Genomic DNA, 15,750 nt, shown 5'->3' with positions numbered 1-15,750 from the left:
CGACGAGAGGAGAGGTTGCACCAAAAATTTCGATATAGCCCGCACGCTATGCAAAGTCCATCTTCTCGGCAGGTTCTCGGTACGATTTTTTGAACCAACTGCTAACACCAACAGGCCGGCGTTGTTGTAGGAGTTGAACCCGTGCCCCCGTGCCCGCCTTGCCGAAGGCAAAACACCAGGTTACTAGCCGGAAAGCGGCAATGTCACCGCATGGAGGCGCGTGTAAGCAGGGAAAGGAGGAGAGAGAATAAACTTTCAATTTGCGAAATGCAGGATTTTGTTCCTTACTAGTGAGCATCTTCCCCCCGTCTTCGAGAGCCACGCCCAACGACAAACAATCCCAACCCATTCCATTCGCTCATTAACTCCCCGGAACTTGCGGATCTGCTGCATGTATGGATTGCCGTACCTGCATGAATCGCTCCGCCATCCACTCATCCCTTTCGCCAATGGCAGTTGGGATATTCGAGTATTCGGGACGGGACGCTGAACAGGCGCTGGCGACGAGGCAAACACGTACGCATCCGAGTGCGCGCCTTGGGATGGTGATGACAGGGGAAAAGTTCGGATGATAGTGATACGGAATACGCACACGCGAGGTACAGTATAGGGTAAGAAGATGAGATGGGATACTTATGGACCCCAGTGCTTCTTTTTCTTTTTGGGCCCGGGGGGTTGGGAGGGATGGTGATGACAGCATCCATCCATCTACGTATCACACTTGGACTCCAACCAAGATGGAATAAGAATGCAGTCAGTCAGTCTGTGGCAGTGGTGGGCACTAGCAGCAGTTGCATCACCAACACTCGCTCCTTCCCAACATCAGGTCCCGAGTAAGAGAGGCAATGCAGGTACGTGACCGATACTGGGGTTGACAGCCTTGAGAATCGAGACGCGCCTTCCCGTCCTTTTTGGCTGGCGGAAGTCCGTCGCGATGGAGTCAGTGGGGCTCTTCTCTCACTATTAACTTTCTAGCATCATAAGCAACAGGCCAGACCTTCCATTACCTCAGCTGGACAACCTCTTTTTCTTGATTCTTGTGTTACACAGCATCTCATATGTCTGTATCCGTACCGTGGAGGTATACCAACCTTTGGGAATCCGTAGATTCGGTTCTGCTGCCTTTGTGTCCCTGTTCTAGACGCCTGTCACGGATGCCCTCGTTTCCCAGCTACCATTCTCTTGTTATCGTTGTCTCAGGTAGTTTTTATCATTTTCTCCGTATATGCCTCCCCCACCCCTCTTTTGATGGCGCGGATCTCCCGAAGGCGTTTCTTCGTGGCTTACTTCAGTCTAGCACCCGATAGCGATCGTCTTAGCAGGCCCCCACGGCCGTTGATCTGGGCCGTTGGCGGCCACCCACTCCGGCACGGCGCGGTGCGGCGCATTTATTAATTTCGTCTTCGCTGGGGAGGCGCGCAGTGGGCGTCAAAACACACTAGGTCCGGGGAAAAAAATATTGGCGCCCAATTCATCAGACGATGATTCTGTGTAACGTGGCTGGACGGCAATCATTGAGTGACAGGGGGACGTAGCTGACGTTCTCTGTTGCTTGATAAGAAGGCTTGGCGAGCTGGAAGGAGTATGTTTCTTCTGCGCGGGCTGGTGCACAACAACTCAACATTGTGCAACTTGGTAACCAGCACGTGTAGCAAGTACCGCTGTAGTTTCACCTTGTCTTTCCGTTCAATAGTCTGTCAAGCCCCGAAAAGCCTGTTACCGTGCATCTTAAGCCGCATGGTGCATATTCTGGTGCCCCTATGATAGGTTTCTTTGCGTCTGCAGCCTCTTTTACTTCTTCCCTTCTCCGCCACACCCGTCTGTCATTGTGGACTGCCGAGCTGATCGCGGCCAATTATTGGCTTGGGACTCGGGGACGAGCTCCCCATCCACCCGATGTGGCTGGCTATCCGTCAGCCAGCCAGCTGAACATGGCTGGGCTCGGGAGAGCCCGCGTAAGAAATTGTCGGTGTAAGCCAGCGTCTCACCCCAAGTGCAAATATTGACAAATGTTTTAGGCAACGAGAGCATAAGACTGTAAAAGGGAGTGTAAGAATGCAGAGGCACTCTGTGCCCACGGTGACAAGACGGTGGAGTGGACAGATAGGAAGAAGCCGAAAAAAACAGAAACAAAACGCGAGAGGCTTGGTCACGAGAATGGGAATAGAACCAGAGGAGATGAGAAAAAAGCTCCCACGAGAAAGAAACACCACCTCGAGAGAGGGGTGGGTAGCAGGTCACCCGACTTCATTTCAAGATTTGGAAGAAATCAATATTTGTTTTGTAGAACCGCCAACTGCATCGCCCGCACGGAACCGCCTTGTTTACTTACCTACCCACCTACCTACATTGTCTTTGCCCACCTACCCAAAGTATGCACAATATCGCCCACGGAAATGAACAAACATTTAGCTACGGACATCCAGCTAGTTAGAGAGGTACCATCGCGCCATGTTTGCTTCTCTTAATAATAACCACATGACGCCTATATCCCTTTCAAAAACAAAAAAACGCCCTTTCTAGACCCAATGCCACCGCCTGGCTTGACCTTGCATTGTTAGCGAGCAAAGACTCTGTCTCATGCCATATCATACGCTTGTAAAGCACCACGCCAGTCTAAGATCACACTCCCATAAATTTGTCAGTTAGGTTTAACGAAAGAAAAGAAAAAAGATTTGCATCAAGAGAAACCAGCCCCTGTCCCCCCTCACCCAGGAGAAGCACACCGCTCACTCCCCCTTGACACCGTAGCTCTTGACCCTGCTGAAGAAGAATGGCTTGTCGTTCTTGAGCGCGAACTCGGCCCAATCGTCGGTGAGGCGGTTGTAGCTGTAGAAGCCGCGCCAGACGAGCTTGTTGTTTTTTGCGCCGGCGGCCGACGACTTTGCGGCCGAGCTGCTGCGCAGCGCGAGGTCGAGGCGGTAGATGTACTTGCTGACGCCCTCGGTCTCGACGATGAGGTCGCCTTCGACCACGCTAAGCGATGCCGTCGGCCGGTCGGCCGCCGTGGTGAGGCGCCACCGCCCGCGGAGGGCCGACTGCACGACGGCGCTGGGCAGGTGGTGCGAGGCGCCGCCGCCGCGGCTGCCGGGACCGGCGTGCAGCGCAACTGCCTCTCGCGTCAGGTAGTGCACGACGTCGGCGGGCTCGGACGTCGTGAGGAGGCTGAGCGCCGACCCGTCGCGGAAGAAGCGCAGGTAGCGGTAATAGGTAACGATGTGCACAGGGCTGTGCCAGGTGACGTAGTTGGCGCTGGCCTGCCCGGGGCGCATGTAGTTAACCGTACTGATGTAGCAGCCGTTGAAGCGCACGCGCGGCCGCAGCTGGAACATGCGCTGCCAGCTCGACCCGTACAGGGACCCGAAGAAGGCCATAGTTGCGGCCGCGCTCTCTTCGGCGTGACGCTGCGCCCGCTCCTCGAGTGACCAGGGCGGCGGCGTGGTCACGTCGGCGCTGCTTCCGCCCTCGCCGTCGACGCCCTTGGCCTCGGCTTCGCGGATGACGTCTTCCTCGGTCAGCGGCTCCCAGGTGATCTGTCGCTGCCAGTGGTAGTGCATGCCGCCGAAGCCGAACTCGGAACCTAGACACACGCGGCGCCAGATGCTGTCCTCGGTTGCGACCAGATAGGCGAAGCGCTTGCAGACCTGGGCGAGCCGGACAAAGAGTCCGACATCCAACACGGCGACATCTCGTAGAACGTGGACTAGGATCTCGTCGGGCAGCGAAGCGACGGGGCAGGGACGCTGGGGCATTCCCTCGATTTCGGGAGCACCCGGCTCGATGGCTATGCTAGCAAAGCTCGCGATGAGGTCCTTCATTGGCTGTGGCTGATGGGCAGCTGAAGCTGGAGCCAATACTGGAGCCGCCTGGCCCGGCGCTGGAGGGACGGGCTTTGGAAAGTGTTTATCCCTGTATACCTGGTCGACGCGATCATCCAACTGGGTGGGAGAGTTGGGAACACAGTCAACAAACACTCTTTGACCTTGGCTACGCGGCACAACAGATGCCAGGGACTAAGTACTCGCTCACTCACCCTATACGCTTTGCGATACAGTTTCAGGCTGTCGCCCAGGTTACCGGCAACCTCGCGCTCCACCGCCTTCTCGTAGTGATCAAGAGCGGTGACGGGCTCCGCTGGGACAGGTACAGGTAGCTTGGTGCTCGGCTGCGCGTGGTCCTGAGAAGAAGCTGCAGCACTCGGCCCACCAAAGGCCGGGGTTTCATCGTCGTCCTCAACGTCCTCGCCGGCTGCGGCGGGCTGGCTGGACCGCGGCGGCGGCGGCTTTCTCGGAGGCTCGACCGCTACTGCGGCCCGGACAGGTCTAGTAGAGGCAGAGGATGAGGACGAGGACGATGCCTTGGCGGGCGCATGACGGGGAACAACCTTGGCCCGAACTTCGGCCCTCCACTGTTCACGGAAAGACTCGAGTTCAGGGTTGGATACGGATTCGTCCTGGGGGTTCATGATTCAAGATTGAAGTTCAAGATGGATTGAAAAGTCGTCCTTGCGCTTTCGTATGATCGTCATCAATAAGAGATCAATTTGCTACGAAATGGTCCCTGGATAAATTAGGGAATATTCCTGGAGCAGCGAGATATGAAGGCAAAGTGGCTTGAGATGTGCTTGTAAGTCATGTTTAGTAAACGGGTCCTGGTTGGTTGGTTGGCGGTGCTCTCGAGTTGGTCGGTTGTGTCATCCGGCGAGCGGGATTGATAAGGAATGTGCCAGCCGCTGTAGATTATCGATAAGCGATAGCGCCACCCGTCTAGCCCCTGTAAAACACCCGACCGTTCACGTCGTGGCCTGGTCAAGCTCGGCCCGCAAATGTCTCTGAGTACCTGATCGGGATATCAACTCACATAAAGTGCTGTTTCCGTCCTGGCCAACTGGGCAAGAGGGGTAGCGAATAGGGTTCAAGACATCATCTCTTATAATTTCACTATTAAATATATATATAGAACACCTTTCGAATTGCTACACGAGAAACAGTCCAGCCACTCTTTTCCGCTTCTTACGCTTCACTTCTTCATTCCTGTCTATGGCCAAATACCTCGTAACGTACAATACAATAGAACAAGCAAGGTCGGATGAATCCATGCTGACCGCCCCTGGGTATAGAGAAAGACACAGGTACATGTGGATATCCGCATCAAACCACGACAGCTTTCCCACGTCCTTTAATGCCAATGATTTCGCCACCCGTCAAAAGAAACAAGACAGCACAGAAATTAATGACTTGGTCTCCTAACCCGAGCCACCAAAACTGGGCCTAACCTGAACCTAGACTCCTTCTCCTAATGCCTCGGATCAAGGCGAGGAATGGGAAAAGGAAAAGACAAAATTCCGCCGAAACTCCTCCCGATCCTGTCATTGACACCAAGATGAGGAAGAAACTCCTTGTTTAGACAGCGTAAACATTGATACAAAAAGGAACCCAATACCAAAACGACCACCAACTCCTTATGCCTAAGCCCAACTCAACCTAATCTATTACCCTTTTAGATTTCGTAAGCGGGTAGCTCGGAGTGAAAAGAGAAAATGGGTAAATGTTATACGGCGAAGGAAAAAACAAGGAGAAAAATACTGAGTTGGCGCCTGGTAAGTGCAATCAATGATGGCTATGCTCCGAATGGTTGTGCTCCAAATGGCTGTGGTCCGAGTGACTGTGACCGGAATGGCTGCTCTCCGGCCGCGACCCTTGTGAACCCGAACTCAAGCAGCAGCCCTGATCAGTGCAGTTGTCAACGCACTCGAGGAGACAGAGATTGTTCTCGGCCTTGCCGCACTTTGGCGCCGTCAATGCGCCGTCCATCTGCAGCCTTGTGTCGTCGCCATGGTCGTGTCCCTCATCGAGGCAGAACTCGGGCTGGATGGTAGCGCTGTGGATGCCGTACGCGTGGAGACACTTGCGTGCCATCTTGGCAAGCTCCATGTACCGCTCGCCGCCGGCTTCCGAGATAGGGAACTCGACTTGAATGTGCATCGACGCTACGAGCTTCGTGTCTGAGAGCTGCCAGATGTGCACGTGGTGACAGCTGATGACCCCTGGAAGGTTCTGGATGTCCTCTCGAACCTCCTTGAGATCGATGTTGTCAGGCGTCGCCTGTAGGAGGATTTTGGATGCAGCAATGGTGAGAGGGATGGCGGAGCGGAGGATGATGAGCGTGATGAACAGAGACACAGCAGGGTCCGCATAGAAGCGCCACTTCCAGTCGCTCAGCCAGATGACGAGCGCCGTGGCAATAACTCCCACGTTGCCCAGCGCATCCCCAATGACGTGCAGTACCATGGCGTTCATACCCATGTCGCCATGGCTGTGGCCGTGGCTCTTGCTGACCGACTTCTTCGGCTTGTTGTGGTTGTGCGCATGGTGGACTTCGGAGCTCCGTCGGCGTCCCGGATCTTCGTGCGCTCCGTAGCTCGAGCCGTGGCTGTAGCCGTGGCCGTGGCCGTGGCCGTTCTTCCCAAGCAGAGGCGTGTCTTCGGCGGGTCCTGTCTCGTCCAAAACGGCAGTCTCGTCGTCACCAACACTGCTCTCGCTGCTCTCACTGCTGGACTCCTCCTCGTGACGAGACCGGCTGGCGTCAATGATATCCTGCCGGAAGCTTGCGGGGTGGATGCTGATGTCCTCAATGCTAGTGAGACGACCGTGTCTCACGCCGCTAGGTGTGCGCCGGTCCACTCCCCTAGAGCGTACCGAAGCGCGACTGCCGCATCGCTCAATAGGCTCGGAGCGCGCGCCCTCGTGCTCAAATCTTATGTGGCGCGGCGGCGTTTCGGGGCCTGCAGAAGCGGTATGATATCGTGCTACAGCAACCTCCGGCAATAGGTCGGCCACGCGTCCGTTTTCGTCTGCAATATTCGGCAGACCACCCACAACACCGGCATGTCCCTCCTCGGCCCCATCAACGCCGTAATATCCGTCGGCATGCTCATGGGCCTCGCCGTGGTCGTGTTCGTGCTCGCCGTGACTGTGTTCCCCAGGACCGTGCGAGTGGCCGTGTCCGCCCAGCACCAGAAAGCCGCCCAAGTTTGAAGCCAGACCAAGGCAGCCGACAATCAGAATCAGCTGGGGGTTCCCGATTGTCGGTGGATCGATAAGTCGCGTGAGCGCTTCGAGGACAATCGACACGCAGAGGGCGATGAGGAAAACAGCATTAAAAAAGGCGCCAAGTATTTCGGCGCGGAGCCACTGCAGTCGGTAAATCACAGTCAGTAATCAGATACCGGCCTTCTTAGAAGTCATATCGACAAGGAAACAATACCCCGTATGAGAATCTGTCAGTCGTCGCTTTGCTGGCCACCGAGACCGCCCACAGCCCGACAAGCAGGGAGATGATGTCGTTGAGCTAGATCAAGGAAGGGTTAAGTTAGTAATCCTCAGTCTTGAGAAGTTTGCTAGCGGAAATGCAACATGCGCGGGATCACTCACCATGTGGAAGGCGTCGGCCATCAAGGCGAGCGACTGGACGGCGAAGCCGACGCCCAATTCGAGCAGGAAGAACATGACGTCGATGACGAGCATCACCTTGATGCGCGTCGATTTGGACCACGCCATCTTCAAGAGCGACGTCGGTCCCCCCCTCTCGAGAGAAAGCGTGCGACCCCTCTATGGGAAAATATATGACGAAGAGTCCCACGCGCTGCAAGCGGACAGCCGGAGGAACGAACGAAATGCGGGACGGGTGTGTTGCGGTGTTGTTGGAAGTTCTTGCGAGACGCGGAAAGAAGGAAGGGCTCAGATTAAATGCGATGCGATGGAAAAAAAAGAGGCAGCAACCGCTCGTGTAGCGACGTGGTTAGAATTAAGGTAGAAAGGGTGTCGGAGAGGGTCAGATAATCCAACCCTCTTTGGCGGATGCGGCTGCGGCGTGGCGTTGGTTGAATACCGGGTGAGGCGGGAGGGATGCGAATTCGGACAATGGAGATTCGCCTCCGCCAGGGCGGCTTACTTGCAGAAGTACGGTGCGACAGGAACCCCACCAAGTTTGCACCAGCTGCAACCTCCGGTCCCTGTGAGAGCCGCAAATAAGGTTCGGGCTTTTTGTCTGAATAATTGAATAAGACGAAAGGGAATACGTCAAGTCCCAAGGTGTAGGGCTGGGAATAAACGGGCTACAAAAAAAAAGTGATACGTGTGTAGGTTCCAGATATGCTAGCAACGGCCGAGGCAAAAAGGGTTTTGGGCTGTGGCAGCATTCCGCGGCGAAACCGACGGACTACCAAAAGGTGGAGGTGATTCCGGGGTCTAAGACATCAAGCGTCCAAGTAGAGATAAAAGTCCCGACCCTCCCTATTAAATCTCGCTCTCTCAAAGAATCGTCAGCCGATCCTCAACAAAACCCCGACAAAATTCGGAATGATACCCGCAAGAAAAGCCGGTCGGTGAATAAGCCAGAGCGTCGTCTTGTCCCCGAATGCAGACAAGCATTAAAGTTGGAGACTGAACTCACCAAGAAACGCCGTGAATCTTCAAGCATGTTCTCCAGCAATGAAGATTCAGCCAGCCGCGAACATAATTGGATGGCTTACAACTAGCTACCCTAAGGGAATACCCCCCATCCCATCCATCCCTTGCTTGCGTCTTCCACCTGTCTGGTGACATCAGCGGCCAAGTCCGTTCGCCAGGGCCACATGGGCAGCATCGCAAAAACCCGGTGCGCGCCACGAACCAAAAAGGGGGGATGGCGGCCCCGCCCATCACGTGAAACCTTTTTCCTTTTCGCACATAATGGGATCTGGCTGGATTCGGGAGTTTCACGCCAAGAAGGAACAAAGTTTTTGGTCAGCTGGCTTTCTCCAAATTTATCTCTTTCCCTCTTCTCTTCTCTTTCCGCCCCTACTTTTCCTCTCTTCGTTCTCGTCCTGCGGCGATCAAAACCTAACGAGGCTTTCCGTAGGTGGTACCAACCAGGGAGCGAAAAAAAGGTGGACTCAAATAAACTACTCGTCAAAACTTAAAACACCAATTGACTACCTACATAGATAAAGGGTTTACCCCTTTTTTCATCCGGTGTTTTGAGCCCTAACGGGTACTAACGACCCCAACCTAGTCATCCAAGCCAAGAACCAGCCCAAGTCAGGAACCAGGAACCAGGAACCCCGAGCTCCCAGAACTCTCATTCCCCAGGGGCCGTTGAAACTCTGCCATCGATTGCTTCCATGTCAAGTCGAGGGGGGGTTCCCAACCCAGACATGAATCAAGACGTGTGTCCCACCAGCTTCACACTCTAGTCCCTAAATATTTATTAGCTGGGGCCTTTCTAAGACTTCTGAGGCCTCAATGTCTTTACGGCTCGCCCTAAAGGCTTCTTTGCCAAGGGAGGTAATAGCCCCATTACAGAATCCCATAGAATCCCAAAGCCCTATCTCTTCTTGAGAAATATGTATCAAAAGCTTTTCCTCGCTGATTTATTTACTATATATACATAATACTTATTCTCCATAAGAACGGTACCCAAGGGTACCACACCAACAAACATCAGGGACTAGACTGTAAAGTAACACCAATCGCAGAAATGCGCCAAATGTCCACACGTACGCTCAGGATTCCACATAGTAAATGAGCCTTACAAGGTCTACACCCTGTAGGCCGTTGCAGGCAACCGATGACTAGGTAGGTGGAAGGAGCCTTGGTGACAGCCTCGGGAAGGGGAAGGCGCGCAAGGAACGGGATCGAACTGAAGGGAGACAAACATGAGGACAGAGAGACAGACGAGGAAGGTACGGCTTGTCCGTCTAGGTCGTGCTTGACTCCGAGTGCTTGACTCCACGAGCACGATGGCTACCTAGCCGTCTTGTCTTTCTCGAGCCTGTCCAAACCTTCACGCCCGTCTACATCCATCCATTCTAGACCTTTGCATCGCTACCTTATGTTATCGGCATCTTCATTCCTTGGATACGAAAACAGCCACTCGTTCATCGACGCTCGTCATGGCCGAGGCACGCGCCAAAGCCTCCCTGAAGGCTTTCTGGGAGAAATGCCGCGAGGTTTTCCGAATTGGCCACAGAAATCAGAACCAGGACCAAGACCAGCCGCGGCCGGGACTGAGGATCCTGTTAACGGACGGCACCAGTACCACAGCTCGGCAAATCGCTGCTATTCTCCTAAAGAAGGGCCACAAAGTTCACGCCATCTGCCCCCCGGGGAAGGGTCTTTTACGCTTCATGAAACGTGTCAAGATCCACCCTCTTCCCCCCCATGCGGAAAATAGGCACTGGCACATCCAAGTCCTCGCCCTCGCACAACGACTAGACATTCAAGTCATGATCCCAACCCAGGACGAGGTCGCTATTCTAGCCACGAGGTCCTACCTCTACCACGACATCGGTGTCTCGATGACCATCCCCGCCCTCACATCCCTGAGCCTAATAATGGACAAGATCACGGCTGCCAACACCATCCGCGCTCTTACCAACTTCGATCAACCACGTTGGCGCGTCATCTCGAACAATGCCGAGCTGCTGAGCTTCAGCCATGACAGCCCGGAATTATTTCCCGCCTTTGTCAGGCAGCCCCTCCGCACGCGCGGCAACGAGATCTTGGTGGTCTACTCGCAGGCGGACCTAGAGAGGCTGACTACACCTTGGATCGAAAATGCGTTCAGACGAGAGGGTCCTCTCAGCCAGCTGCTCGTCCAGGGAGCGGTTGAAGGCCAACTACAGAACGTGCAGGGCATATTCAACAGGGGCATGATGATCAAGTCGCATTCCTGGCGCCGTCCAGACGCTGCGTACCGAATCGATTCCAAGTTCGCCAGCTCCCGGAAGGAGTCGCTCCCAGCACGCCACAGCTTCCGCGCCATGCTGGCATATCTCGGCCAGCGCCTGTGCTGGACCGGGCCCCTAGCAATGGAGCTTATCGAACTGGCCGATACCGATACCGTACTCGTCATGGATGTCTCTCCATACCTCGCAGAGCCCATGAATGCATATCTGTCAGGCAAAGACTTGGTCGAGAGTATTCTGGAAATCAAGACGACCGAGGAGCACCCGGAGCCCAATATACAGTTTAACCGCATCAATAACAGAAACGACCTCGGATAGCATCCAGCCGAGACCCAGGCCATGACCAGAAAGGAAATCAGGTCTGCGATCAAGCACAGGGGTCCAATTCAAGAAAACGTCATTCGCTTTGCAACTCCCACCTGGAGGTCAAAGTCGACACGAGAACGAGAGCCTCGGCCTAGGCAAGAAGCACGAGAGCAGCCTGAGCCCGTTCAGGGTCGCGGTCGAGGTCAAGGTCATTGGCGTCCCGACAATATACAACGGCCTCCCGAGGAATTCGACACCCCTTATCCTGACGGTCGAGGTCGAGGCCATTCGCGTTCCGACAATATACAACAGCCTCCCAAGGAATTTGACACCCCTAATCCGGGCCGTCGTCATTCCAGTTATGGAGACACGGAAGGACATCCCAATCGAGAGGATCTGTTTGGTAACAGTCGTGGTGGTGGTCTCAGTCGCAACAATGGGCTCCGACAATACACCAATCTCTTTCGTAATTTCTTTCGCAACGATATACAAGGACCGCCCGAGCAATGGGAGCCCAATTTCTTTGGTGAAAAAGTCTGGCGTGTTGAGGTAGACGGAACTAATAGAATGTACGATCGCAGCACTCCCCCACCACCGCACAGCAGCCACTCTCGACCTTCTGATCCAGCCATGGCCTCTGGTGGGTCGTATCAAACTCCTGAAGCTCCTGGAGCCCCTGAGGCTCCTGAGGCTGGTCAAGCTGGTGAGGCTGGTCAAGCTGGCCAGGTTGCTTCGGCCCATCAATCTGGTGAAGCACTTCAGCCTCTCTGGACTCGTCTTGAAGCAGCCCAGAATAGCCAAGCCGGTCAAGCCGGTCAAGCTAGCCAAGCTGACCAATCTTCCGGGGCTCCTCGACACCCATCTGTTTCAGCTCTTCGAGGTGACAATGCTCCTCGATCACAGCTTCAAGCTCGTCAAATTCATCGGCAAAGGCAACTTCATCAAACCTACCACAATTTTCTTCGTCACGTGTTGAGTCAAGTTTCTCATATTCACACACTTGATGATGCCCGTAGAGTTGCTACGGCTTTACAAGCTCGTGGACTTTGCTTACCCCGATTCCCCTCAGAAAATGAAATACGTCGGGTTTTTCAGATAGCTGGTCATCCTATTTCTGACAACACAGCTCGCCGGATGTTTTTCGTTGTTCGAATCACTCAGGCTGGTGATGTTCGCAGAGCCAGTCAAGCTCTTCATCGATCGATTCAAGTTGGCCAGCCACGTCAAATACTCGGTGGAATACCAAACGACTCCCAGCTCGGTGACCCTTTCGTCTATAACCCTAGTTGTCATGATGATTCCACTGGCGGTGACAATACCGACAACCCGGTGGCAATTGAACTTGATGGCGCTACTCTCCACCCTAGTCCTGATACGGGCGCTGGGGTCGGATCTAGCTCCGATGCCGACGATGAATCCGACGATGGCGTCGATTTCGATGATAGCGATTCTGCCATCGACATTGGCGCCGACACCAGCGCCGGCCCAGCTCATGTCTCTGGTACCGAAGTTAATTCTAGCACCGGAGTAAGTTCGAGCGGCGCAACTCATCTCAACGGCGGAATTGCTCCAGGCGCTGAAGGCCGCCCTGGTGATACACGCTGTTCTGTTGAGGAACGCTGTTCCGTTAGCTCAGTCATTTCGGACACTGAAACCGTGCCTGTGACGAAAGTTGGCTGCAGCCCTGATATTGGTTTCTGTCGTTTGAGACTGAATGTCAATGATTCCTTTACTGCTCTCACCTGGCTTGTTTTCCGCCTTGGGTTTAAATCCGGCCTTGATAATACCGCCGAAGTGTGCTCGATTGTCAAGGAAATTTATAATACCGAAGTCGAATCCGGGACCAAAACAAGTACCAGCTCTGGAGCTCATCTTGCCACCGGTGCCAATTCTGCTGCCGTTGGTGGTCTTGATGAGTTTGGAACTGATGCCGACGTGGGTTACGATGCTGGTCCTAGTTCCGAAGACGGTCCCTGTGAGAATGAGGCTAGTTCTAGAGCTGATGCAGGCGATGGAGCTCGTCCCAGCGATGGAGCTGTTCCTAGTTCCGAAGCCGACCCCGGCGATGGAGGTGGTGCCGGCGATGGAGCTGGTTCCGGCGATGGAGATGATCCTGGTGGAGCTGGTCCCGGCGATCGAGCTGATCTAGCTGATGATGAGACTAGCTCCGAAGGTGGTTCCGGCGATGATGACGACCCTGCTGCTACCAATTCTAGTTCTGATCCTAATTTAGGAGCCAATGGTGCTGGCGGCGGCAGTTCTACCCCCGGTGCAAACCCTAGAGCCAAAGCCAAGAACAGTCCTAATGTTGGCCACAATACCGGATCCAGAACTCGAAGAATACATAACGTTGCTGGTTCTAGCGCACTTCGTCCTGCTGCTCGGGAGCCTCTCGTCGTCGGAAAAGGCAAGGGCAAATCTGTGGAAAGTGGTAAGGAACGCGCGGGAGAAGATACACGCGGGAATGAGGGAATAAGGGAAAGGGGGCAGGAAGACTCTATCAGTGAAGAGACTATCAGCGAAGACACTATCAGTGTCGCACCATCTTCTGACGATGCCGAGCCCCCCCTTGGAGAAGGCGTCAAGACGCACGAGTTCATTACGATATGCTTGGATACTGCGTTGGGCAGCGACAAGCCGCGCAGAGATGTTCTGCGGCTGACTCGGGACGCAATTTTGCGCAGGGCGCCATTCAAAGGTTCGAAGGAAGAGCTGATGCCAATTTGGAATTGTCGAGGCTCCGAAATGAAAGGTAACTAGAGGAACCTGCCGTCTGTTTGCGGTTTAGTCCTTAGCATCCTCGTGTTCGGGAAGAAAAGGGCAGAGAAACTGGCAGTCGATCCGAAAATTGGGGGGAGCGAGTTTGCAAGAGAGGCGTGGGAGCGAGCTTTGGGAGAGCTCAAGAACCGGCGAGATTGATATGCTCTGTGGGATGGGACTCTGTCTGGGATTGCTTTGACGGGGATGGAGCGCATGTCAGCGATTATCGATTTTCTTCATTTCTTCTCAAGGTTTGAGCTATCAGCGATAATAGCAATCAAGTATAGATAGATAAAGCCTCTACACGTGTATAGTTCTGTACAATCCAATCCCCGAATGTTTGTTGGCGTGGTACTTTCCAAGACCCAAGTGGCCTTGGTATCTTACGACTCGCCATAGAGGGTCTCCGTTAAGGGAGGTAATAGCTATTTGAATCCCTAGTTTGTAATCCTAGAGGTCTATTCTTTCTCTAGATACCTTATTAAAGACCCTTCTTGGCCGGTTCATTTATTATTTTCTTTTCTTTCGCAAGTACCACGCCAACAAACATTCAGGGAGAAGTTTGCCAGCGTGGGTAGAGAGTTGGATACGCTGCCCATGTCTGGGGAATGCCGAGTTATTCGACCGGGTTGGTGGAGGTGATGGTTCAGACAAGAGCAAGGAATGCTGTACTGCAAGGAGCAAATAAAGCTAACAATCAGTTCACGGTACTTGGATCCCGTTGAGATGCATAAACGTCTGACAAAGGACGAAAGACGGAAGCTGTCGCGCTTGGCCTGATTAAGTGCTGATTTATCAGAGAAGGGGATCCGGGGAAAGCAAAACAAGACGAGATTGCCGGGGAGAGGTCGTTAAGATAAATCCTTCGCATCCCCTCTCGCCGTGAACACCGACTCCTTGACTCGCCGCATCCTTCAAATCCTGGTTAGCGCAAGTGCTTGGGATGCTGCGGTCTGGCGGCGCGACATGGTTGTTTTGAGCTGTGTGCAACCACCATGGCATTTGGTCGTGGAGGAGGCAGGATGAGGGTGGGCTCGGAATCTTGTGCCAAACGAGGGTCCGACAATAGACTGCTCAAACAAAGTTGCCATGTACGTATTCGTAGATAGGTAGTACGGCATACATATACGGCTGCACGCCACTGCACGCCATTGTGGGCAGGCCGACGTCTAGCCCTAGGCGGCGGGTATCTGCGGGTGCGTGATGCTAGCTGCACCTGATTCTTTGTCGAAGGGTGTCAGGGCCCCTAAAGCTGCAACAAAAAAGGCTCCTGGAAGATAAGCATAGTACTGTACATACGGAGCCTGTGACTAAAAGTCTTTACACACTTGCACGTACCCTCGTATGTAAGGACAGTGATTGAAAAACTGGCTAGCTGCTAAAGCTTTTAGGTGCCCCTTGCTATATTTTAGCGGTCATATCGCTAAACCTTAGTGATGTACTCCCTATCGCGTTATTATTTTAGCGAGCAAGATGGACAGTATCAATAAGACGCCACGGTCGCAGGCACTGTCCTTACGTACGGCAGCTCAGGCAAGTGTGTAAAGACTTTTGGCCCAGGCACCGTACAGGGCGCCGTTTAAACATGCCTAAAGTCGAGAAAGGCGCTTAGAACCTAGCTACTAAGCTAGGTGGCCCGTACGCCGATGCAAGGGTTTTTTTTTTCTCTTTTTCGTATTTTTCCTGCCTGGGGGCGGAAGATGGCGGGAGGACCCGAGGACTCGCGACCAGAAATAAACGTCGAAGGATTCTTGGCAGGATTTCTCGCTGTGGCGAACCTGAGGCCACCAAATGAAGGGCAACTTCACCCTCTGCGCGTGATGCCCTATGAGATTTCCGGGTAACCAGGGCGAAATAGGGCTCCAAGGTTCCATCCGCTGCAACGGCAGTGCGTGCGCGACGCGTGGGGCGCTGGGCACGGATCCGACTTTTCGCAAGACGGGAACGACGGTCCC

At 54.0% G+C, this 15,750-nt stretch overlaps 4 protein-coding genes across 4 annotated transcripts; 1 reads left to right on the top strand and 3 right to left on the bottom strand.

Moving 5' to 3' along the window:
- Nucleotides 1-2,729: 2,729 nt before the first annotated feature.
- On the bottom strand, nucleotides 2,730-4,465 carry B0T26DRAFT_669958 (uncharacterized protein; the record flags this gene model as incomplete). Its single annotated transcript, XM_060439127.1, has 2 exons — nucleotides 2,730-3,938; nucleotides 4,034-4,465. The coding sequence occupies 2 exons, from the start codon at nucleotides 4,463-4,465 to the stop codon at nucleotides 2,730-2,732; spliced, it is 1,641 nt and encodes a 546-aa protein (XP_060302433.1).
- A 1,144-nt stretch (nucleotides 4,466-5,609) lies between these two features.
- Nucleotides 5,610-7,559, bottom strand: B0T26DRAFT_736469 (cation efflux protein; the record flags this gene model as incomplete). The annotated part of the gene is made up of 3 exons (XM_060443327.1): nucleotides 5,610-7,193; nucleotides 7,267-7,350; nucleotides 7,434-7,559. 3 exons carry the CDS (start codon nucleotides 7,557-7,559, stop codon nucleotides 5,610-5,612), a joined length of 1,794 nt encoding a protein of 597 aa, XP_060302432.1.
- A 2,191-nt stretch (nucleotides 7,560-9,750) lies between these two features.
- On the top strand, nucleotides 9,751-11,220 carry B0T26DRAFT_26488 (uncharacterized protein). Its single transcript, XM_060434068.1, has one exon. The coding sequence runs from the start codon at nucleotides 9,935-9,937 to the stop codon at nucleotides 11,045-11,047; it is 1,113 nt and encodes a 370-aa protein (XP_060302431.1). The 5' UTR covers nucleotides 9,751-9,934; the 3' UTR covers nucleotides 11,048-11,220.
- An 880-nt stretch (nucleotides 11,221-12,100) lies between these two features.
- B0T26DRAFT_745588 (uncharacterized protein) lies at nucleotides 12,101-14,394 on the bottom strand (the record flags this gene model as incomplete). The annotated part of the gene is made up of 3 exons (XM_060444581.1): nucleotides 12,101-12,654; nucleotides 12,892-13,180; nucleotides 14,344-14,394. 3 exons carry the CDS (start codon nucleotides 14,392-14,394, stop codon nucleotides 12,101-12,103), a joined length of 894 nt encoding a protein of 297 aa, XP_060302430.1.
- Nucleotides 14,395-15,750: the final 1,356 nt, after the last annotated feature.

The sequence above is a fragment of the Lasiosphaeria miniovina genome, assembly GCF_030549165.1.
Source record: "Lasiosphaeria miniovina strain SMH2392-1A chromosome Unknown B0T26scaffold_1, whole genome shotgun sequence".
NCBI classification, from domain to species: domain Eukaryota; kingdom Fungi; phylum Ascomycota; class Sordariomycetes; order Sordariales; family Lasiosphaeriaceae; genus Lasiosphaeria; species Lasiosphaeria miniovina.
This window is presented reverse-complemented; position numbering and strand designations above follow the sequence as displayed.